General features: G+C 48.7%; 1 protein-coding gene and 1 pseudogene across 5 annotated transcripts in view; both read right to left on the bottom strand.

Moving 5' to 3' along the window:
* ADD1 (adducin 1 (alpha)) overlaps positions 1-23,635 on the bottom strand; it is a 40,321-nt gene that overhangs the window by 10,976 nt on the left and 5,710 nt on the right. For 3 of the 5 annotated variants that reach the window (XM_006893613.1, XM_006893616.1, XM_006893615.1), the window contains exons 3-9: positions 20,847-20,998; positions 13,879-13,959; positions 10,023-10,172; positions 2,797-2,940; positions 2,592-2,690; positions 1,893-2,072; positions 1,077-1,328 (exon numbers count right to left, since the gene is read on the bottom strand). In XM_006893613.1, the coding sequence (XP_006893675.1) occupies positions 1,077-1,328; positions 1,893-2,072; positions 2,592-2,690; positions 2,797-2,940; positions 10,023-10,172; positions 13,879-13,959; positions 20,847-20,998 (1,058 nt within the window). Of the gene's footprint in view, positions 1-983; positions 1,329-1,892; positions 2,073-2,591; positions 2,691-2,796; positions 2,941-10,022; positions 10,173-13,878; positions 13,960-20,846; positions 20,999-23,635 lie in introns of all 5 variants that reach the window. The other 2 variants (XM_006893612.1, XM_006893614.1) reach the window with 1 other exon arrangement.
* LOC102864495 lies at positions 14,947-19,233 on the bottom strand (annotated as a pseudogene).

Here is a 23,635-nt window from a genome sequence, read left to right as displayed (position 1 = left end):
GACAAATGGATGGAGGAGAAGGAGGCATGGAGGGGGGGGGGGGGGGGGGGGGGGAGGAGGGAGAGGAGGCAGAGGCAAGGGGTAGGGGAGAGAAGGAAGGGTGCAGAGGGGAGGGAGAGACAGGAAGGGGGGCAGGTGAGGAGAGGAGGGGGCAGATGTGTCAGGCGGAGAGGGAGGGAGACCGGGCTCACACAGGACTCCTGACCCTGTGACACTCCTGCTTAGGGACATAGAGACCCTCCCATCCCCAAGTACCCAGGAAACAGCAGAACCACCAAGGAAGATGTATTGTTTTAAAAGGCAAATCTACACAGTACAAGTGCTGTTAGCAGAGAAGAGAAAGCCGGCTCACTCCTGTCCCAGCGAAAGCTGCTTCAGGTAGAGAAGGCCGCGATCTCAGGGAGGCTGGGCTCCCCTACACTGTAGTCTGGAGGTGAGCCGGGGACACAGCCAGTCCTATGAACAGGCCTGTGCTCTGACACCACGCAGCACATGGACTGGCACCTGCTGATGGCCTGCGCTGCACTTGGGTCATGCCGCACCCAGCGGGGGTCCGGGGGCCTCCCCACTCATGACCGACTACTCACATGCACAGTCCATGCAGGGGGCAGCTGGCTGTGACCTTTGGAGGCTTTGGGACAGGAGGGGCACAACTCGGGAGAGGGGACCAGTTAGCAGAGTGTGAGGTGGGAACTGCTTAAGAGCAAGAAGGTGCGTGGGGCTCCGCGCGGCGTGTGCAGGGCCTCAAGCACACGCCGCTTCCCGTGGCCTCTGTTTAACGCGGGCCATGCACACGCCCACAGTAAGAGGCAGGCCCGTCACCAGTTTCAAACAGAAAGTGAGTCGGGTTTTGGCTATTTCTCAGGCACTTAGGGTTTGACTGCGGGGCCAAAGCCGGCAGGGACTGGGTTCCCAAAGCCTCCGAGGCCCCAGCTGCCCCATCGCTCTACGTCATCTAACTATGAACAGAAGGAGGCACAGACCAAGCAGTTGGTAATACAGCTTGGCACGCAGACACCGGACGAGAGAGACTGCAGCAAGGGTTTCACGTGATCGTGTGTAACGCTCGTCCACACCTTAGTCTTCGACTTGGGACTGCTTCCGTTCTGCCCCTCCTCAGAAGCATCGTCTCCCCGGGCAGAGCTGAGCCATCTTGTCTTCTCTCGCTGCTGCTTCTGAAAACTGTGCCTGAGAGGCGAGCAAGTGCCCGAGTCAGCGTCACTAGCGAAGGAGTAACCTGTGACACTCGCAGGAACCTCCACATCGCTGTACTTTTTAGATTTCTCTCTCAGAGCAGGGTAGCGATAGGGGTAGCCAGTTCTATAACCCTGCGGGACAGAGAGGGGGAAGTCGGTCAGGGTGTCGTGAGAAATCATCGGGAAACTACCCGGAGCCTCCACACACGCTCACCAGGCGCATCAGCAAGCGCATCACAGGGGAATCACCGGAACCTCTGCTCTCCGCTGAGCTCCCAGCAGACAGAGCACAGACACGCTCACCGCGGCAGGAACCAGCGTGCACACAGCAGCCCCACTCTGCCCCCCACCTGGTGGAGGGTCTCCGGCACCACAGTCCCCCAAGTTTTGGAAAGGCATAGGTGATGCACATGGAAAGCTCTGTAATGCGTACCCCCTCGCCACCCCACCCATCAGTCACCCCCCGTCACACCCTGCGCTGGCCTGGGGTGCTGTCCACTATCACGTGGTACTCCTGCTCCCAAGAGTTTCAGCCAAAGCCAGGAAGCATCAGAGGGGGGAGAGGAGAACCACGGAGCCTCCAGCACCCGTGCACACACGAGGACTCTCTCAAGTGACACTCTCATGGTCAAGTAACCCCCAGATTTGTGTTTTTAAAACAAAAGCTTTATAACTGAGTCAGGGTGACATTCTTACCAGATTATCAAGCATCCGCATGAGGGCCTCAAACTCTTGCTCCCCAATCTGCCACTTGGGAGGTGCTCCAGTGCCCCCCTCCCCTCCTGGCGACTCTGGGGAGCGGGTCTTGGCTTTGTACTTCCCGGGGTCCAGCAGGACAAGGTTGTCTGGGCCTCCTGAGCTGGCCAGTGTGCGAACCTTTCCCAAAACAAGAAACACACTGGGTGAGCACCTCACGCACCCAAGCGAACCAGGAGGAGGCCACGGTCAAAGGCTCGTCTTCGACATGAACATGACCCAGGAGAATGTGGGAAGCAGAGCACTTCCAGGAAGTGAACCCGAGGCCTCACACCCACAGAAGGCAGGCTGTGTGGGTGCCGCATGGCCCTCGCCAGCAGTGAGGCGGTCAGTTAACAAAGAAGTACCATGCGGCTGACAAGATGGCCTGGGGGTGGCGTGCCTGGAGTCTGGCACATGCCAGCAAGTCCGTACACCAGAGGAGGTGATGCACTGAAAAAAGAAAACTAGCTTTGCAAAGTCCAGTCCCCTGTGCCCACTGACGTGAGTCAAACCACATCTGTCCTGACCCACTCAAAATTCCCCAAGCTCCTCTTTGGCAGATTCCTGCCAGTCTCCTTTCTCCAAGGACCGCAGAAGAAACCCACGTGACACTTAGAGCCCTCCAGGCGGACGCAGACTGATGCTCGGTCCACCCACCTGGATCTCGCAGGCCACCACGAGGTTGTGGATGTAGAAGAAAGCTTCCTCCACAGTCTCCCCGACTGAGACCAGGCCATGATTGCGCAGAATGAGGACCTGCGGGGACAGCATGGGCACCACCCGGCCAGTCAGGGCCACAGGCCACAGGCCGACCTGGGCTGCTCTCCTCTGAACCGCAACACCAGGCTAGGTGCCTACTGACCTTGCTTTTGGGTCCCAAGTTTTTCTGAATGAGAACCTTTTCCTCCTCGTCGATGAGGATGCCGTGATAGTCATGGTACGCCACTTCTCCAAGGGACAAGGCCTCCGGGGAGATGGGCAGGAGGCCACACTTCATCGCGGAGACCTGCAGAAGTGGCACCATTAACGTGGGCAGATGTGCAGGTGGAAGGGGTCACACATCAGCTCACAATAAACGTCACTGCGTCGTTTACCACGGGTGTACTCAACTCGACGGCACCTAATAACAACAACAAACTGGCACAGTCTCCATAGAAACGGTACCGTTTTGCATTCTTGGAAATGATAAATGCTAACAACTCTAACGATTCTAAATGCAGCTTAATGAAGAGCAGAGCTCACGTGGGCCCTATGCTGCAAGTCTAGGTGTGCTATTCACCTCAGGGAGGTGGGATCCAAACAGCAGACAGGAAGTAGAAGCCAGATGAATGCACGACAGGATTTACGTAAATCATGATGACTCTCAGGAGAGAAAGTGTCACCTGGCACAGCCCACTGCTGCAGCCACTGTCAATCCATCTCCTTGGGAGTCTTCTCTTCCACCGACCCTCCACCTCTGCGAGCATCATGGCCCTCTCCAAGGACCCCAGGCCCTCCCAGCAACATGCCCAAAGTTTGCAAGGCAAAGCCTCGTCATTCTTGTCTCTAATGAGCACTCTGGCTGCACTTTCTCCAAGACACATCTGTTTGTTCTTTTGTCCATCCACGGGACGTTCAGTGCTTCTCCAACACCACAGCTCAAAGCCATCGACTCTTCTGTCATCCTTATTCACTGTCCAGCTCTTGTATGTGTAGCAAGTGATCAGAAAGACCACGTCCTGAATCAGACGCACCTTAGTCCTCAAACTGACATCATGACTCCTCAAGAATTTGGAGAGATCCCGGACTACAGACTTTCCCAGTGAACTGTTGTTGTTATGTGCCAGTGAGTCACCTGCTATTCAGTGACCCTATGTACCAACAGCTCTGAAGCCTGCCCTGTTCTGAGCCAGTCTCACCAACTCCACACACCTACCCCCACTGCCCCAGGCACATCTCATCCAGGGTCTTCCTCTCCAGCATTGTCCCTCCACCCTTCCAAGCATGAGGTCTGTCTCCAAGGAGCAGTCTCTCCTGACCACATGTGCAAAGTATGTGAGAAGGAGCTTAAAAATTCTATCCTCCAAGGAGAAACTTGGTTTCACCCTCTAGAAGGCAAACCTATTTGTTTTCTTGGTGGTCCATGGTATGTTCAAGACTCTTCTCTAGCACCACAACTCAAAGGCATTGCTTCTTCTATCAACCTTAGTCACTGTCGAGCTCTCTGGTGCACAGCAGTAATTGTGAAGACTATGGCCTAGATCAGGAACACCTTAGTCTCTAGACTGACATCATTGCTTCTCTGTACCCTGGAGAGGTCCCTGACCACAGATTTTCCCAGTGCAATTCGTCCTTTGATATCCTGACTGCTGGTGCCAAGAGTGTTGACTGTGGAGCCGAGTAAGCTGTAATTGTTTTGTTTTTATTATTATTATTAAATTTTATTCGTTTTAATGAACATTTACAGAGATTTTGGGTTCTCATTCATTCATTGTTGCACTGTTTTCTCCACCCTCCTCCCCAAGTTCGTTCTTCTTTCCCCCTTCCCCCCCAATGTCTGTTTTAATTGTCCAATTGCCACAGTGCTTGTCAAAGCAGGTTCTGATTAATCTCCTTTGTCAGTGTGTCCCTTGCCATTCCCTATCATTCCTCCCTGAGAGAGACTTCACCCTGATTCATAAGGAAAAAGGGGATGGCGTATTCTCTTAGCTATTTCCTGCTGAAAAGGGACGCTGTGGGTTTCAGGGTGAAGGTCTTCTCTCACTACTCTAAAGGGGCCCCTTGGCAGTAGGAAGCACATAGACTATTATGGAGATTGATTTTGGAATTTAGATGCACTGTTATCAATTGTGCTTAGCCGTACATGTTCATATCCTTGAAGATGTATCATGGGGGTGTTGCAGCCTAGAAGATGCAAATTTAACTAACAAGTTAAAAGTTCATGAGTCAAAAATTGAAAAGCAATAATATTCTGAGTAGAGGTTCTAATAGTGGCACAAATCAAGTTACAGAGGTAAGGTGGTTCCATTGCCATCCTTACTCTAACTTAATTATTTTTTTTTAAATTTAAATTTGTTATTAATTTCAGTGAAAATTTACAGAGGCTTTGGATTTCCATTCATTCATTGTTGTAGATTTGTCCCCTCCCAAGGCCTCCCCCACACCAGACATTACCCTCTTGGAAAAGTAAAAGAAAAGATTCTTTCATTATTTTACAAACCCTCCCCCGGGTCCACTCCACTATGTAGCCATCTCTCTAGACTCCTGTCATGACAGAAATACCTAATCACATATCTCTTTTAAACAGTTTTCTCCCTCCTCTGTTTCAGTGCAGTATACATTATTGAACCCATCTTACTCAGTCTCTCCCCAACCCCAAGGACAGTCCCATTCTACAACAGTGGCACCATTCAATATTTGTCCTTTTGTGACTGGGATATTTCACTCAGCACAATGTTCTCCAGAGTCAACCATTTTGAATAATATTGCATGAGTTCCTTGTTTTTTAATGCAGCATAGTATTCCATTGTGCGAATATACCACAGCTTCTCTAGCCATTCGTTTGTTGATGGGCACTTAGGTTGTTTCCAACTCCTTGCTATTGTGAACAAAGCTGCAATAAACATGGGTGTGCATATATCTGCTTGGGTGTCAGTTATGGTCTCTTCGGGGTATATTCCCAGTAGCGGTATTGCAGGGGCAAAGCTGTAATTGTAAACAACCTCAATCTCTTCTCCATCTATCATGATGCTGCCAACTGGCCCAGTGGTGAGAATCTTTGTCTTCTTGATGTTGAACTTCAATCCATATTGAAGACTCCAGTCCTCGCCATTCTGCAGCAAGCTCTTCAAGTACTCCTCGTTTCAGGAAGTAAGGCTGTGTCATCTGCATAACGCAGCTTGCTGATGAGACTTCCTCCAATCCCAGTGCAATATGTTTCCTGATTTCCTGACTGCTATTTCTAAGGATGTTGACTGTGGATCCAAGTGAGATGAAGTCAATGTCTTCTCCATCTATCATAACCTTGCCTACTGGACCAGTTGTAAGAATTTTTCTTGATGTTGAGATGCAATCCGTATTGAAAGCTGTATTCTTTGATCTTCTGCAGCAAGTGCTTTAAGTTCTCCTCACTTTCATCAAGCACGGTTGTGTCATCTACATATTACAGGTTATTGTTGAGTTTCCCTCCAATCCTGATGCTAAAAAAAATTTAAAAAATTTTTTTATTTTATTTTTTCTGTGTGTGTGTTCCGTCAAGTTGGATCAGACTGGTACAGTTGATGTTGATTCTTCCCAGAGTGTAGCTTCTTAAATGATCTGCTCAGACTGAAGAGGTATGGAGACAGAATCCAACACTGATGTACATCTTTCCTCATTTTAAGCCATGCAGTGTTCCCTTGCTCTGTTCGCACAGCAGCCTCCTGGTCGAGGCACAGGTTCCACATGAGGACAACAAAGTGCTCTGGGATCTCCACTCTTCTCAATGTCAGCCATAAGCTGTTATGATCCACACAGTCATATGCTTTTACACAGCCAACAGAGAATTGATAGATATTCTCCTGGTGTTCTTTTCTTTCAGCCAGGATCTATGTGACATCAGCAACGATACCCCTGGTGCCACGGGGCCTCTTCCAAATTTTGTTTGAGGCCAACATGGCGAGCAGACCAGCAGCCTCCTCATGAACACCTGGGCCCCGAGGCCAGTGCTGGTCATGTCCTTTACCAACAGGGGCCTCGCTACCATTGTGTCCTCATTAAACCTCTACATCAAGTGGGCCATCATGATCAATGAGGCCGCCCCCACAGCTACCCAGAGCACCTCTGAGATGATGGAGACATGCCAGACTCCAGCCACCCCCAGAGCCCACAGAGCCCCAGGCTGGAGTGGCTGAAGAACTGAGCACCTCCGAGGATGGGCCCTACCTCAGGGCCCCCAATAAAAGCCTGAAAAACGGTCCTGCCTCAAGTTCTGCAGTGCCTTCTCTATGTGCTGTTCTGGTGTCTCTGAACCACCTGAGCAGGGTCGCCTGCAGGTAGTATTAATGAGATCCGGTCCTGTTCCTGTTGGTTTTGTTGTTAGGTGCCATTGAGTTAAGCATGACTCAGCAGCCCTGTGAACAAAAGCTCTGAACCCTGTTCTATCCCGCACTACCCTCCCACTGCCTGACACTCAAGAGCCCATTGTGGCGGTCACCACATCAATCCGCCCGGTCAAGGGCCTTCCTCTCCTTCGCCGACCCTGCACCCTTACCTAAGACGATCAAGTCCCGGGCTATTTCATTCTGAAAGTCTAATGGGAGCAGTATTTGACCCTAGTCTAAGAGGCTCCAAAGACTGTCAAGGAATAATAGACAAATAATGCCTATGCAGGCAACAATTCCACAGAGAAAAGTTAATCGACAAAGACAAGATCTTAACTGCTTTTACAACGAATGACTGGAAACCCTAAGTCTCTGTAAACTTTCATTAAAATTAATTAAAAAAAAAGGTAAAAAAAAAAAAAGGTATTAAAAACCAACCAAGCAAACAAAAAAACATTTTATCCATACCGACGTAAATTTGTTTAGAAAGGAAATTTCATAGCCCTGTCATAAATGAAAAATTAAGCATGAATTGTCAAAAGAAGATGCCAAAGAAATAAATGTTCTATTGCTTGCCAAAAAAAAAAAATAAATCCTCTTACTGTGCAAAACGACTGGATGAAAATTTCAAAAACACACTCTATATACTTAAAACAAAATGGTATTTCCCAACGTGGCTCAGAATGCAGAGATGTGACTGTGGAAGGACATGTCTCTCAGAAGACAAGGCCACCGTTTGGAGAATGCTCCACTCGATCACATGCTGATGCAGACATCAAGGACCGTGTTCCACGCACAGAAAACTAGATATGCACAGCTGACATCAATGGGGGAGGGGCACACATCACGCGTGAGTGAGTCTATGGACTCATCACCAAGTGAGACTGGCACTAACAGGCAGCTTCTCTAGTGCTCTGCCTCCTTGGACTTTAAGTCTATGACTGGCACAGCCCTGCCCAGCTGTGTTCTGTTTCCCACCTGCGCGTCTCACTCTCCTAGCGTCACCAGCCTGGGTGCACGGGTTCCAGACGTGGCAGCTGGGCAAGTTTACTGCTGTGGGAATTCAACCTCAATCCTCAATCTTCCTTGCCAGCTCCTTCTCCACAACCTGGGTACCTCAAGAGCCCTTGCAGGGCCTAGAAGGTCCTCTAAGCCACCCCCACTTGGCCTCTTCTTGCTATTCTCCAAGGAGAGAAGAGCTTCCCATGGCCCTCAAGTACACTGACTTCCAAGCACTTACATCTAAGAGCCATTCACAGAGGACTTGCCGTTTTTCCCAAGCAGAAACTGTACAGATTTCACAGAAGGAAAAGAAAAAGGTATTCTCTTAAGCTTTCAGCCAGGAAATTAAAAGATGCATTGCAATGGGAAAGTCTGCTGTTAGGGACCTCTCCAAAGTTCTGAAGAGCAATGGTGTCTCTCTGGAGACTAAGGTGCGTCTGATACAGGCTATGGTCTTTGCAATCACTTGTTATGCGTCAGAGAGTTGGACAATGACTAGGGAGGATAGAAGGAGAATTGATGCCTTTGAGCTGTGGTGCTGGAAAAGAGTATTGAGGGTACCATGGACTGCTAGGAAAACAGACAGATTCATCCAGTAGAGGGTTAAATCTGGGCTGCTCCTTGGAGGCAAGGATTCTGAGGCTTCGTCTGACATACTTTGGACATGTTGTAAGGAGGGACAGGTCCTTGGAGAGGGACATCATGCTTGGTAGGGTGGAGGGACAGCGCAGGAGGGGAAGGCCCTCTATGAGGTGGATTGATTCAGTGACTGGGGTAATTGGGATGGGTGTATCAGAGACAGTGTGAATGGCACAGGACAGAGCAGAGTTTAGGGCTGTTGTACAGAGGGTCACTATGAGTCGCAAGCGACTTGATGGCACATAACCACAACAACATTCTCTTAAGCAGGTCAAATTCCTTGCCCTACTTTAAAGCAGGTGGCCCTTGAACCTTAGACTAAGGGTAAGGTAAGGGTGTGCCCGGCTTGAGGGCCTAGGGACTTGGAAGTCTCCCTCCACTCTGGAAGTCAGCTGGCTGGCTGGCATCGTATCAATGGCGGTTTCATCTGGATGGCAGTCAGGCAAGGGAAGTTTCCGGGGTTCTTCTTTGGTCATGTGTTACTATTCCTTGCTCCCCCTTTAAAGTGGGTGGCCCTTGAACCTTAGACTAAGGGTAAGGGTGGAGCCCAGCTCTAGCACATGGATTTAAAATCCTGTAGTGCCTTTGGGCCTGTGGCCCTCGGGCCAAATTGTCTCTTAGCTATACTGAACAACTTGGAGTTTCTGAGATGCTAAACACTATTCCATAGTGTGTCAAATACCATAATGGTTACCCATTATGTGCAATGGTTGGATGAGCTTCCAGATTGATTCCTGTTGGGAAGTAGGAGTGGCATCCACTTCCTAAAGAAGGTGCCTCTGGAAACTCTACAAACTCTCTTATAAATGTACAGAAAAGATGTTAACCATAGGAAAAAAGTTCAGGTTTGTTGTGCAAAGCTTATTCTGAGTCATATTCAACTTGACAACACTTAACCAGTGCTAAATGGAACTAGTTATATTTCAGTGGTGGTTTCATCTATCAACATAACTAGTTATATCTTGGAGGAACATTCTTCCACTTTGCACATCAATCTTTGTCAAATGTGCTATATGAGGTAACCTGGGTTTGCTATGATGCTGAACCTTGTGCCGTGGGGATATCAAATACCAGAATGGATTCCCAACATGGACAGTGTTTGGTGAAGTTCCCAGTTGTTGGGAAGGAGGAGTGGCATCCACTTCCTAAACCACACGCCTCTGGAAACTCTATGAACTTGGAGTAACAAAGATAGCCATGGAAAGGCATTAAGTCTTTTGTTCATAGAGTCACTCGACTCGACGGCAATCAACAACAACAACAACATGGTTTTTTAGATACTCAACACAGACTTTGTGGCTTGCTCCAACAGGGCAGCAGCTCAAAGGCCAAGCGAGAGGCCCTCAGCAAGCAGTGGGAAGCTTCCAGGGCCCCGGGGCCCACTCACCGCTGCGCCTGCTGGCGTGTGGATGTGGACAATGCACTTGACGTCCGGTCGGGCAGCGTAAATCGCAGAATGTAAGGTGAAGCCAGCCTGATTGACACCTAGGTTTGTACTTCCACGATCTACCACGTCGCCTTGTAGGTTGATTTTAACCTTAAAAGAAGATAACCAAAGTGTCAATGTCAAGAGGAATTCCAATTACGCCGACCCAAAAGTATTTTCATCATGCTTTGTTGAGAATAGAAACCACAAAGTGCACCTGCCCTGACCATTTCTACAGTGACAGTGAAGACACTCTCCGAGGCGGGCGACCATGAGCTCCTTCCTTTCCTGGGTGCTCCTCCTCCACTAACCCCCTGAAGGTTGCCACTTTCATCTCACAGAGATTCTACAACAGCATTAACGCTACAGTCAGACATTTTTACTGAGTAAGCTACACTACTGTTTGCCTTTAAGAAGACTCCAGGGGATATTTTTGGTCTAGGTGTTAAAAACTCTCTCAGGGCAAGTTTCAGGGGTTCATCTAGAACCCTCTGCCTCCAGAAAGTCTGGAGTCCACAGGGAGGTGCCACTCAATGATGTTATTTCCCTTCTTGATCAGGAATCGTCTACAGAATCCTTGATCTAAATTTCAGTAATGGTAGCTGGGTGCATGAAGGTCTAGTCTCAAGGCAAAGATGACAAGTACTCACACATCTCACAACATCCACTGTTCCTCACCCTCCTTCCTCTGCTTCTCCAGGTAAATACAGACTCTTGTTGACCTTTGATGGCTGCTTGAAAGCCCATGATCTGAACCCTGCCCTATCCTTACCATTTCCAATATACTTGAGCCCACTGTTATAGTCACCATGACAACCCTTCTTGTGTGGGTCTTCTTCTCTTACACTGATCCTCCAGCATTCCACACAAGATGTACTTCTCCAAGGTCTGGCCCTCCTAACAACATACCTAAAGTAGGGGAGACCGAGTTGTGCCATCCTTGCCTCAAGGAGCACCCTGGTCACACTTCCTCCAAGACAGGCTCTTTGTTCTGTTGGCAGGCCCTGGGACATCCAACACCACAACTCAAAGGCATCAATTCTTCTCTCATCCTTAGTCACTGTTCAACTTTCAGATGCACAGCAAGTGATGGGAGAGGCCAAAGCTTGGAACACTGCGCCTCAGTCCTTGAACTGACATGAGTACTCTTCAGGGCTTTGGAGAGGACTCTGAGACCAGATCTTCCCAGTGTGATGTTGTTGTTGTTAATTGCCTTCGAGGTGAACATGACTCATAGCAACTCTATGAACAAAAGGCATGAAGCCCCTCTACAACTGCTGACATTTATCAAAGTTCATGGAGTTTCCAGAGGCGTGTGATTTAGAAAGCGGATGCCACTCTTGCTTCCAAATCCCAGTGTGATATACCTTTCATTTCCTGACTGCTGACACCAAGGGGACTGACTGTGGATCCGAGTCAAATGAAATCATTGGCAATTTTGATCCTTTCTCCATCTAGTGTGATCTTGCCTGTTGACCCAGGGTGAGGATTTTTGTTTTCATTGGCTCTCTACTCACTGAAGTAGAGAGCCCCAAAAGCCCAGTGTCACAGAGTCAGTTCCAACCATAGCAACCCTCTGCCTTCTTCCTCCTGCAATACTCCTGGTGATTTGAAGCTCTGACCTCTCAACATGGAATGCACTGTATGACCAGAGCAACTTAGAGGTAGAACAGAAATACTACACGTTACTCATACTCAACATGAAAGCCTAGTTTTCTGGAATATCCCATGAAACTGTGACCCTAAACAACTAAATGAAGGAATCACACTATAAAGGCTTTGGCTGCACATGAGCAACCTAAACAACTCTTGTACTTTTTATTGCTGTAAGCACATCTGTGACACGTGTCGCGAGTTCCGCATTTTACAGGTATACAACTGACAGACATATCATCAGCTGTGCAACCCTTACATACTTTTCCTTCACTGTTAACACTCTTCTTTCCCTCAACCTCTTCTTGTCTTTAAATGCATGTGAGGTCATGTAACATTTCTCCTAATACCTAAGCATAGTATTTCCAAACTTCGTCAAAACTGTAGTGTAGCTCCAAACACTCTCCCACAGCCTGCACAGTACTGCGCGCTGAACACGTACTACGGATCCTATCGCTTCATCTGTGAGGGGCGCAGAGCGTGCTCTAACCTTGTGACACTGGGGCGCGTGCTGCTCTGTCCATCTGTGGGGGGCATGGAGGCTGTTCTGACCTTGTGACACTGGGGTGCGTGCTGCTCTGTTCATCTTTGGGGGCGCAGAGCATGTTCTGACCTTGAGGCACTGGGGCGCGTGCTGCAGGGAGGGACCCCGCCACTCCCGTTCCTCTGTGCCCACGTTAGGAGTATGTGCCTAATACTGGGACTGTGGAGTCATATGGTAGCTAGATTTTCGGGTTTGTGATAAACTGCTACTCCATTTTCCACAACGGCTGCACCACCCTACACTGTGACCAGCAACAGGTAAAGGTTCTGCTTTCCTCACATCCTTGCCAAAATTTTTAATTTTCTGTTTTTTCCTTTTTTAATTGGAGTCCTGTGCTGCTAACCAAAAAAAAGGCTGTCTGCAGCAGTTCACACGCACTAGCAGATCCATGAGAGAAAGGTTTCCAGCTTGGGAAACGCAGTGAGAGCTGCTCGACCGTGGAATCAGCTCGAGGGCAGCGGTTCAGGGGTGTTTAACGAGCATGCCTGCTCAAAGGGAAACATTCCTGAAGCACCTACTGGAGAAGATGAGACTATAGTCTCCATTATGGACTAAACCTCAAGCAAAGAAAGCAAAATCTGGATCAAATGACAACATCACGATAAATGGAACAGAGTGAAGTTGTCGATGGCTGGATCCAAAACCAACACCCATGGACGCAGCAGCCAAGAAATCAAAAGGTGGATTTCCCAGGACCATCTGCTCCCAAGGACTTCTTGTAAAGGCTAAAAAGCAAAGGTGTCTGTTAGAAGACCAAGCTGTGACTCGCCCAAGCCTCAGCACTTTCAACTGCTTCACATTCATGGGAAAGTTGGGCAGCTAATAAGCAAGACCTAGGAAGAACTGATTTCTTTTTATTGTGTTACTGGCAAAGAATTAACCGAATAGACCCGACTACCAAAAGAACAAAAGAAATGTGTTCACAGAAGTGCAGCCAGAGTGCTCCCTAGAGGTTAGGCTGGGGGGACTTCATCTCACCTGCTTGGGGTGTGCTTATCAGGAGAGATCAACCCCTGAATAAAGGCAACTTTCTTGCAAAAGTCAGCAAAGGAGATGGAGACTATCAATGAGGCGGCTGGGCGGGCACAACGGGTGCAACAATGGACTTAACTCCACAGAGGCTGTGAGGATGGCACAGGACTGGACAGTGTTTTCTCTGTGGTCCACAGGGCTGCTCTTAGCCAACACAGGCTTAAGTACAGCAAGGGAAACTGCTGGTTACATGGTAAGGAACATCAAGGCAGACAGTTCAAATCCACCAGCTGCTCTGTGGGAGGAGGATGGGCAGTCTCCTCCCATGCGATTTGCTGCCTCTGAAAACCCTCTCGAGGGCCAGCTGTGGGTTGGTTCCTACTCCACGGTACACAACACCACCACAGCTAACAAGCAGGAGTGAAAGAGCATCTTTGTGGCTGTGATCTGATTTATATAACTAACAAATAGTTAAATTAATTCCAAGTGCTCATATCTGTTTTCAAAGTTGTTTCTAAGTGAATTAATTACAATAACTATGGTATTTGCAACTTTTTGTGTTTTATACGTTGGCTAAGTTTGAAGACATTTACAGTTTAAATATGATCTGCACCTGTAAGATGCCCAAGAAGAAAATTCCAGGCTTACCAAGCTGGAGGCGGTCACTTCACTGTAGAGAAGTCCAAAAGGTACAATCAGGAAGTGCTCCTGCTCCGAGCTCACTCTGGTCTGTGGGGAGAATTGCTGAGTTAAGTCAAGAATCCAAGACAGGTTTTATCACTTTTCAGTCCACACTCCCACTACTGGAGCTCGCTGCTGTGAGGCGCTATAACCTCAGCTCCAACTCAAGGGAGAGCAGAAGGGAGCCCCCCTGGTGCTGAACTGCTGAGGGGCTGCAGTGCAGTGCCCATCACAGAATAAACAGGTACCAGAAGCTACCTCCTGAGGGAAGCCACGGCTAGTGACGGACTGGATGGTGAGAGCACAATGCTCCAGTGGCACTCGGACACACCTGGGGCCCTGGAACCAATGCTCTCTCACAGGGGCCTCTAGAACTGAGCAGACCCGCCCCAGGTCCCCAAGCAAGCGGGTGTGAACCGCTGGCCTCTCAGCTTAGTGGAAGCTCACTTAATGTGCCAGCTGGGAAATCTGGGAAGCATCGCTAGGTTGCTCCACAACACCTCCTATTGGCTACCAATCAACATGCAACCCCAAAGGGGTCCCTCCTCAGGTGTGTGATGAGGAAAATCAACACAACATTCGTAAATCAAATCAGGTTTAGAATACAGTCTATAGGGTGACAATCAGAAAACCTACACAAGCTTGTCCCGCCTTGATAGCATCCCCAACTAAGCTCTTTACCCAGTAAAGTCCTCTTCCCCAGGTATCCACTCACCCACAGACCTGGCCAACGCTGGGGATCAAGCCTTCTGCTAGATACCAATGACACTGACGAGAACTGTGCCCTCGACATGTACAGCCCAACTTTTCTAAGACTTTGGTCATTTTCAGTAGGATCAGATACATGGAACAAGTCTGTAGAATAAAACCTTCTGGGGCGTGTTCACACTTGCTAAACAGCAGGGCACTGTTCTTGGCTACAGCCTGAAATAAGCACCTGCAGTGTCCACTGGAGAGATCCCAGGGAAGGGGCATGCACATGTCCCCATCAGTGTCCGCTGAGTGGTCCCAGGGAAGGGGCACAAATACATCCCATCAGCATCCACTGAAGTGGTCCCAGGGAGGGGGCGTGTGCATATCCCCATCAATGTCCACTGAGTGGTCCCGGGGAAGAGGTGCACACATGTCCCCATCAATGTCCACTGAGTGGTCCCGGGGAAGAGGCACACACACGTCCCCATCAGTGTCCAGTGAAGTGGTCCCAGGGAAGGGGCATGCACACGTCCTCTTCAGTGTCCACTGGAATTGTCCTAGGGAAGGGGCGTGCACACACGCCCCACCAGCAGTGCTCGGCCAGGCCTTCTGGGAGAGAAGGCATAAACTGCCGCCTCGGCCTCACTCCCCAACAGTGGCGCTGAGCAGCTCCCTAGGGCAGCAGTGAATAACCACATTCTGAAGAAAGCTAAAGGTGATACAGAGCCCTCAACCCAGCACAATCCATCTGTCTGGGGTTTCCACTGCTGCTCACGGCATTCAATACGAACAAGTCCTAGCCACCTGTACAGTTCACTTCCCTAACACGACTGAAGTGACCCCACCTGCTCTGTCTTTAACCCAGGCTTGTTCTGATCCTGTTCTCTAAGCTTTCTTAGGGGTTTCAAAACTTAGTTGGCCTCCTCCCAAAACCACATCCAGCAATGCCAACCAAGTTAACCAGGTGGCTTCACATCTCTAGACTCAATTCTCTCATTTCCAAAAGCAAGCTGGCCTTTTATACTATTGAAAACAACACTCAGTAACAGTCTTAATTTCCAGGTCGAGTTAAAACCAAAGAGAAACCAGCTCCATGTACTCTGATGGGATACCGGGTATTTAATGGTTGGGGGGAAAAAATTAATTGGGAATAGGGAAAAATGAAATGTCAGGTAATTTTTTGCTCACTGAAAACTATTTTAAAATTATATGTGCAAGTGATATCAAGCTATTTCCTCAAGGACACCCCCCTCATCAATTTTACACCCTAGCCTGCATGCATCAACTTCTGGAACTCTACATTCCGGTCCATGCATGGTTTGACCCATCTTTTAAAAACGTAAAGCTGATGCCTATCACGTGGTATTCCACTGCTGTTTTCATTTACAACTGCCTGATTTTGGATGAGTTGACTATTTTCTCCTATTTTTAAAGCTATTTTTACTTCCTCTACTCTGCAATTCCTGTCTTGTGGTGGCTTTCTGTATCTGTCCCAACGGTGATCCTGTGTTGCGTACACGTGGGGTCAAACCTCCCAGGTGTGGCTTGACTGTCAATCAGTCTCTGGTGTTTTTAATTGACAATAATGTGTCCACTTTAACTTTATAATTTTATCCACCTTTTTTCTTTTAGGGTTGGTGCCTTGTGCCTTAAGGAATCTTTAACTCCCATTGATTCTAAGACTGTGAAAGCATTTCCTCTCTCGCCAACCCCGTACTTCACAGGCACTGCACTGCACGTGCACAACAGCCCAGCACCCAATCTGGCTTCATCCAGCTTCCCTCCGCAGAAGGAACCTCCACACTCGGAGATCCAGCCCAGGACACCTGGGTGCACCCATCTACGTCTCAAATTCTCCGTCCACGCCCACCACCCTCAGCACACTGTACAGATGAACAGGGTAGCGGGGAGGAACAGCCTCCTAGCCAACTTCTTCCGAGCTATCTAGCCTGTTCTCTGCCTTCTGCTCTTCCACGTAAATGTCAGAACCAGTACACCAGAAAATATAAGAGTCAACTTTAATCATCTGTGTCTTGAGGGGGTTTTGGCATTATGAGTCGCTATTTAATGAGGTTATAAAGGGCATATGTTACTTGTGGTTTTTTTCTACTAATTAACATTTTTTAAAAATTATTTTTTGTGCATTGTACCATCAAATCAGATCTGACTGGTACAAGAGGAGACTGTCCCTCCTTCTCCAGCAGAGCATCTGGTGGATTCGAACCAGGCACATCTGGGATTGCAGTGCAGCTTCTTGCCACTAGGCCACCAGACTCCCCCTAATTAACATTTTTATGTCTTCAAACAGTGTTTGATTCTTTCTAACAGCATGTAGCATCACCTCACCGACATCTAATAACATGTAAAACTTCACCTCACAGACAATGAATGAAGGTACTTTACCACCTCTGCTGAATATTTAGTCTAAAAGTTCTCTCATTATTATAAAGGATGTACCCAGTAACATATATGCACATATGAAATTTCTTCCACTTACTTCCTTAGAGTCTGTCTCCATAAGTGAGTCTCACAGCTCCACCTATTTTATCGGAACAGCTTAAAGCCTAAGACTCTGAGTGATGCCAAATGGAGAAAGTGCAAACTACAGACTGAAAGTGAGAAGAGAGGGAGGCCTGAGAGTAAGGCTCTTGAGCTGCGCTTCCTTGAAGGGGCCCAGCCCAGGCCCAGCCCCTGCCTCCTGCGCTCTAGAGAAGAGCTCTCACGGGGTCTCCAGCAGAGGCAGCTCTGGCCCAGAAGCACAAGGCACCGCCCAGGAAAGATGTCCCTGGACAATCACCACAAGAGGGCCAAGGCCCTTTGAGTCTAGGATGGAATACTGCACTGGACACCCACTAATTCTGTAGCTCTTAGCCTTGAAAGCACTCCACAGACCCAGACAGTCACTAAGGTGAGGGGAGGCCCAGCCTCCTGCCAAATGACACCAAGAGAGGAGGCTGTCCCTCTGTGTGGGCCACCCTGCTTTACTCTCAAACAAAAGCTCCTTTAAATCCTTTGCCATCTTAAGACAGTGATCCGCTACAAGCATAGCTAATCCTAGCACCTGCTAGAACCTTTAAATCCCACAGTGGAAAATCTCTCCGACCCTATTTCAGAGAAGGTCAGAATGGCCTGTCACCCTGATGCACACTGATGATATTTGCTTTTTCTGCTAAATGTCCATAGAATAGCATCCAATTACAAACCAATAATGCATGCCAGAAATGAACAAAAACAATCAAAATGCTTGAGTATTATTCCTAGTTCACTCTTAAGACAGAATAGTTGTGTAACGTGGGTATTTGTTGTTTTGTAGTAAGCACCACGCAATCACTCACAGAGAACATCTGCCCAGCCTCAAGCAAAGAAAGCACGCCATTGTAGCGATACAAACTTTTAACACTTTCCCAAGGAGTTTTATTATGAGTTGAGAGGAATCAGGATCCCAGGAGGTAACATAAGCCTGTTAAGGTTTTCCCAGAAAATGCATCTTCTGCCTTGTGGCTACCAAGTAAAATCTTTTCTCCATTTATCAAGAGGTTTTGTTTTCTTGATGTTGAGATGTGATTCATACTAAAAGCTGCAGTCTTTGATCTTCTTGAGTTAGAACTTCAAGTCTTCTTCACTTACAGAAAGCAAGGTTGTGTCAACTGTATGCTGTAGGTTGTCAAAGAGTCCTTCTCTGGTCCTGATACTGTATTAGTTGGTCTACAGATAGTCCAGTTTCTCAGATTGTTTGTTCAGTATACAGACCGAACAGATGTGGAGAAAGGACAACCCTGACACACACCTTTCCTGTATTTATAAGGTTTCTTGCTTTGTTCGAATGACCGTGTCATGGTTTATATACAGAGCAATACAAGCGTGCCTAGGTAGCATACATGATAGAACCACAGAAGAACAGAACTTAAAAATGGCCCAAAATGAGGCTTCTCTGAAAACCACAAGCCACATTTCTTGCTGCAGCTTCTTTCAGAATAAACACTTTTAATGCAGGTGCTAAAATGGGAGGGAGATTTGTCTTCCTGTGCCTTGATTTTCCTCAGAATCCCAGTTCCTTGCCCTCGAGCACGTAACCATCTGCGCAGCCACGGTGGCCTGACCTGGAAGTGATACATCACGAAGCCTGCCCTGTTGGAACTGCTCCTCTAGAAGACTGCTGATTTTTGCATTCTTTTTGCTTTCGTCATATTTTTTCTGAATTTTCTTAGATCGCTTTTTGTTTAAAATCTCTTCCTCCTCAGGAGTCAGCTTAACCCCCTTCTTGCGACCCAGGGGTAGCGCATAGTGGGACTCGTACTACTGGCAGTACAGCGTGCTGTCAATGAGCACGTTGCACGTCTTCACTAGGGTCTTGGTCCGGACCAGCTCCCTGTGGGAGGCCTGGCAGACAACGTCAATCATCCTTGTTTTGTGAGTACAACATTCAGAGTCCCAGAGAAGTTCCCCACATGCAGTCTTAGGGCACGGTAATTCTTGTTGTCTCCTCTCACATGAACTGTGTGTATATGGTGGGGCCAATCTTAGTGTTGGCAGCCAGGCGTCCCAGTTCCTACTTCCACTTCTTGTGTAGGACTTTCTCTTGCCCCCGGTCTTTTGGCCCTTGGGCCAGTTGTCCCGGGAGATGCCCATCACACCACTTTCCTGGAAAGAGAGAAAGCTGCCACGCTTTCACGGAAAGGGTCTCAAGGCAACCGTCATGCACTCCACATACACCACTCAGCCTGCAACAGATGAATGCTGACCACCGATGGCAGCGACAGATCGAGTGGCACGGGACGAGAGCTGGCACCTGCGCTGTGCTAACTAGCTGCATTCATGAGGGGTGTCGGAGGCACAAAGTCTTTTTGTTTGACAATTTCACTGAGGTCTGTGAACACCAACTAGCTCAAGTGGAGACTTCCTGTGATCATTCACTGACTGTGCACATGCTACGTGCCAGAACCTGGGTCATCCGCGTGTCCTAATGGTCAGCGCCAGCATGAGAAGACAGTGGCACTGACTGGCCTCCTCACACACGTGCTGAGCACCTGCAGGCGCTGAGTCCACAGCCGGAAAGTCCTCATGACGATACGGCTGGGTGTGCGCATGTGTGTGTGCGTGCGCCCGTCTGTGCATGCATGCAGCGATATGAATCTGTGTGAGCAGTATGCCTGTTTGTGTGAGCATGTGCATGTGTGAACAAGTGACATGACCTAAGCAGTGGCAGCACTGGCTGCCTTGGGGGAGACAGGGTTACAATGCTGGCTTTCTAAATCCACAGAGGCATCATTTGTTAAAACAAGCATGTCACGATCAAGGACTTAACTTACCTAGTAAAGGAAATCAGATCCAAGGCAGGAGATTAGAACAAGTTTAATATCAAAGGAAGGACACAGGAATTTGGTGAAAAGACCCAACTCTACCAAACAAAGAAGAGACTTACTGATGTAACAAGGAGCCTGCGAAGCAGGAGAAGTTGGGAACCCAAGCCCAGAGGGCCCAGAGTGGACACAGGTAGGACAGAGGACACTGCAAAAGGAAGTCAGAGCCGAGAAAGCCACCAAAGGTAGCCAGTGTCTCTGTCCTCTGATGAGGACAGCTTCTGGCCTCAAGAGAGGGCAGTCAGGAGCCTGACGCAGAGCACAGGCAGGCTGGACAAACTAGACAGAAAACTCGTGCTTTCCAGGGTTCAGGCAATGCTGGGAATCGCTGGAGACACCCACGGCTCTGTGGAGACGCCCTCTCTGGTGACCCCTGGCTGTTCAGGTGCAGAAAGGGAGGCGAGGGATTAGGAAGAGCAGTCTTCAACTGCCAAATGAGGAAATCCAAACGAGGAAGAAGACAATGGGGGACAGGCAGAGCGAGGCCCCAGGGCAGGACTGGTACTGTTCCTGTTTGCACCCAGAGCTGAGAACCACGCTGGCCGCTGAGAAAGCAAATGCCCAGGAAACACTGTTAAAAAGGAACTTTAAAAAGAGAGGTTCTGGGAATATCAGGAAAACAGAAAAACCAAGTGTGAGAGAGTAGGCTTGGTAAGAGCAGGGAAGGGCTTTGAGAACTGCCCACACAAGCTCGTGCTCAGCCTACGGTGCTCCAAGATGAGAAATCAGGACAGAAGATGTCCCAGGATTCCCCACAGCTCGTCTGCACCCCTGCTCCCCAACAGGAAGGGGCAGTGCCAGCCACGCAGTGCCCCACTGCTCACTGGATGTCAGCCACGCAGTGCCCCATTGCTCACTGGGACTCCCAGCACTAATGCTCACCGTGATGTGATTGTAGATGAGCTGGGACCAGCCAAAGAGGTCTGCTAATCTGTAAAAGGCCGCCAGCTTGCAGCGTAGCAACTTCTCCCCTTTGTCGTACGCTATCGAGTCAGACCCTCGCAGGTCATTCACAGGTGTCACCATTCCGAGACCTGAAACAAAGAAAAGCAAAACTCAGGCCACTGCCCGCACATTTCCCATCAAACGTCAGTCCAGTAATGACGGTTCTGAGCCTGGGCACCCTCATTAAGCCAGGGCATGAATCCTGGAAAAGCAAAGTCTGTTTCAGAAAGGCCATGTCTTCTTCCACCAGTGTGGCTGAGTTAGGAATCAGTAACAAGACAGTAAAAACGAGGAACACAGGAAAACTCAAAGTCCCTCCAAACTCAGAGCCAAAGAAGGCCCAATGGCTGATGACAGCTCTCGCCAGTATTTGCAGCAGGACGCTGAACAGCATGGAGAAAGCAGACATCCCTATCTTATTCAAATCTGTTCTTTTAAACAGCTAATTTTGAGGAGATATTGGGGGGGGACCCTATCCACTAGACTTTTAGCAATACAGTTTTTCACTCATCCTAAATCCCCATTCCTGCGCGGACGTACGCAAAATTAGCTAGTTGCAGGTGTGTGCCATCAATTCGCTTGAGCCTCTTAGTGGCCCTATATATGTACAACAGCTCAGAACTCTGCTCTATCTTAAGCCAACCTTATTGTCTCTGACACACTTACCCTCATTACCCCAGTCACCATGCTAATCCATTTTATCCAGGCTCCCCTTCTCCTGAGCTGTCCCTCCACCTTTCCAAGCACAGTGTCCCTCCTCAAGGACTGATGCCTCCTTACAACATGCCGAGAGTATGTGAGAGGGAGCTTCAGAATCCCTGCCTCCAAGGAGCAGCCTGGTTTCACCCTCTCCAGGATGAACTTGTTTGCTCTCCTAGCAGGCCATGGTATATTCAGCTAGAGTATGTCAGATTAGCTAAAGCAACTAACAAAACAAAACTCAAGGATGTCCTCTACCCCAGAACTAGGTAAAAGGGAGGATCCAGCACCTGGAAATGGAAGCAGCGGGTGGAGAGAATGCACGTGGGGAGGAGGAGACAGTCTGAGACTCCAACAGAACCAATAACAACCCCTAGGAACTATACTCACAGGGGTTCCCTGTGGGGATAATGCTCCTGGGGGCGTTCCCTGTGGGAACTATCCCCACAGGAGTTTGGACACTTTGTTGTTCGGTGCCCTCAAGTCAGTTCCAAATCAGAGCAACTCTAGAGCACAGAGCAGAACTGCCACGCAGGGACACCTAGTGGTCACCTCTCAGGAGCACAGCTTAAAAGGTTCAAAACACGACCTTTTGGTCAGCAGCAGAGCACTTAATCAGCTCCATTACCAGGGCTAAATCCCTGCATATTCCTCAAACTAATGAGAGCAAATGTTTCCTCCAGGGCGAACGCCAAGCTGAGAACATGTGGGAATGAATCTAAGCAGGGTCACCGAGCACTGTGGAGGAGGAGGAGGGCCAGAGGGGAGCAGGTGCAGGGCGTGGGCAGAGGCAGAGCTCAGGAGTAAGATGCCAATTTGTCCACACGACAGTCACACAGCCTTTAGGGAAGATTAATTTTGTATAAAAATCAGCAGGAAAATACCATGATCAGACTCCCTATGAAAAAGACAGTAAGAAGAAAATGAGCAGAATAACAACATCACTGCAAATAACGGAAGTTCACCTAGACAAGAGGGATTCAACTGAGGTAAAGGACAAACTAATCCATTCTGGAAGGAGTGCAGCTGGGGTGCGCCTCTGAAGCAGGTAGGGGACACTATGTCTCACATCCTTTGGGCATATTCTCAGGAGGGGCCAGTTCCTGGAAATGAAACTATGTATGGAAACACAGAGCACCAGTGAGAAAGGTCCACAATGAGATGGGGTGGCACATAGGCTGGCATGAAGGCTGGCATGGTGAGCTGGCAGGTTTGGTTGTTATACTGGGGCCCTGCGAGTCCAAGCCAATCCCTTACACTCAACACCACCATCAAAGGCCACCGATGTCCATGAGAGGCCTCGTGAAAACAGGAAACCTTCACCAATGGCCCAACTCCAGGACAGAGGTTGACCAGTGAAGTAAATGTGACTCTTCACACTGTCACTAAGGGGGAGTCCAACGGTGAGGTCAGGCAGCTTGCAAGAGCACGCAACAAATCCATAGCAAATGCCAGGCCTAGTAACAGCTAATGGACACTGATTCCCTAACACAGTCACAGGTCAGCGAGAAGCTGACTATCCAGACAGAACCACAGAAATAGGTCTAGGCCAGATCAGTGGATGCTCAAGGCCCTGCGCCCTGCCCTGCCAGATAAGGCCCCCAGGCAGACTTCTCCTCTGCACATAACCGCTCATCACTCACATTCACTCTGCTGGCACCTGTGCTTCTTAGCATTTGGCATTCTCTAGAAATGTGTTTTCACTAGGTTACAGGCACCAGTGAGGAATGCTGGCTAAGAAACGTTAGTCTGCCTAAAGATAGTTCTGGAGATCTATATTTGTTCCTATCCGAAAGAAAGGTGACCCAATTGAGTGTGGAAACTACAGAACAATATCATTGATTTCACATGGAAGCAAGATTCTACTGAAGATTATCCAAAAACGACTGGAACAGTCCATCAGCAGAAAACTGCCAGAAGTCCAGGCTGGGTTTAGAAGGGGTTGTGGTACTAGGGATATTGTAGTTCATGTTAGATGGATCTTAGCTGAAAGCAGGGAATACCAGAGGAATGTCTATCTGTGTTTC

Source organism: Elephantulus edwardii, unplaced genomic scaffold (genome assembly GCF_000299155.1).
Source record: "Elephantulus edwardii isolate Elephantulus edwardi_28Jun2011 unplaced genomic scaffold, EleEdw1.0 scaffold00129, whole genome shotgun sequence".
In the NCBI taxonomy this organism is placed as follows: domain Eukaryota; kingdom Metazoa; phylum Chordata; class Mammalia; order Macroscelidea; family Macroscelididae; genus Elephantulus; species Elephantulus edwardii.
Note: the sequence above shows the minus strand (reverse complement) of the source record. Positions and strands in the feature narration are given on the sequence as shown.